At 59.8% G+C, this 991-nt stretch overlaps 1 protein-coding gene across 1 annotated transcript in view; it reads right to left on the reverse strand.

Moving 5' to 3' along the window:
* Window positions 1-276: 276 nt before the first annotated feature.
* Window positions 277-991, reverse strand: part of LOC132387968 (chromodomain-helicase-DNA-binding protein 4-like) — a gene marked incomplete at its 3' end in the record, with an annotated part of 24,633 nt that continues 23,918 nt past the window's right edge. Inside the window, exon 5 of the mRNA XM_059960288.1 lies at window positions 277-385. Within this exon, the coding sequence (XP_059816271.1) occupies window positions 277-385 (109 nt within the window). The remainder of the gene's footprint in view (window positions 386-991) is intronic.

A 991-nucleotide genomic window follows, 5' to 3' on the forward strand; every position in this document is an offset into this window, starting at 1 on the left:
AGGGGTGTAGGGGAGGGAGGGGTGACAGAGACGGGGAGGAGTGTGGGGGAGGGAGGGGGTGACAGAGACGGGGAAGGGTGTAGGGGAGGGAGGGGGTGATGGAGACGGGGAGGGGTGTAGGGGAGGGAGGGTGTGACGGAGACGGGGGGTGTCGGGGAGGGACGGGGTGACGGTGATGGGGGGTGTCGGGGAGGGAGGGGGTGACGGAGATGGGGAGGTGTGTAGTGGAGAGAGGGGGTGACGGAGATGGGGGGTGTCGGGGAGGTAGGGGGTGACGGAGACGGGTTTTTATTCGAGTAGGAATGTTCTGGCCCTCCACACTGACCTGTTTTGACCTCTGGACTCTCTGATGCTGTGACTTTTTCTGTTTTATCTTCATCCAAATCTTCAACGAAGAGAGAAAAAGATTGTGTCATTAGATTACACAGTCAGTGATCGGGTAGTGTCGACGTTCGGGGTGTCAGACGGTCAGTGACCGGGTAGTGTCGACGTTCGGGGTGTCACACGGTCAGTGATCGGGTAGTGTCGACGTTCGGGGTGTCACACGGTCAGTGATCGGGTAGTGTCGACGTTCGGGGTGTCACACGGTCAGTGATCGGGTAGTGTCGACGTTCGGGGTGTCAGACGGTCAGTGATCGGGTAGTGTCGACGTTCGGGGTGTCACACGGTCAGTGATCGGGTAGTGTCGACGTTCGGGGTGTCACACGGTCAGTGATCGGGTAGTGTCGACGTTCGGGGTGTCAGACGGTCAGTGATCGGGTAGTGTCGACGTTCGGGGTGTCACACGGTCAGTGATCGGGTAGTGTCGACGTTCGGGGTGTCACACGGTCAGTGATCGGGTAGTGTCGACGTCGGGGTCTCACACGGTCAGTGATCGGGTATTGTCGACGTTCGGGGTGTCACACGGTCAGTGATCGGGTAGTGTCGACGTTCGGGGTGTCACACGGTCAGTGATCGGGTAGTGTCGACGTTCGGGGTGTCAGACGGTCAG

This window comes from Hypanus sabinus, unplaced genomic scaffold (assembly GCF_030144855.1).
Source record: "Hypanus sabinus isolate sHypSab1 unplaced genomic scaffold, sHypSab1.hap1 scaffold_2458, whole genome shotgun sequence".
Classification (NCBI taxonomy): Eukaryota; Metazoa; Chordata; class Chondrichthyes; order Myliobatiformes; family Dasyatidae; genus Hypanus; species Hypanus sabinus.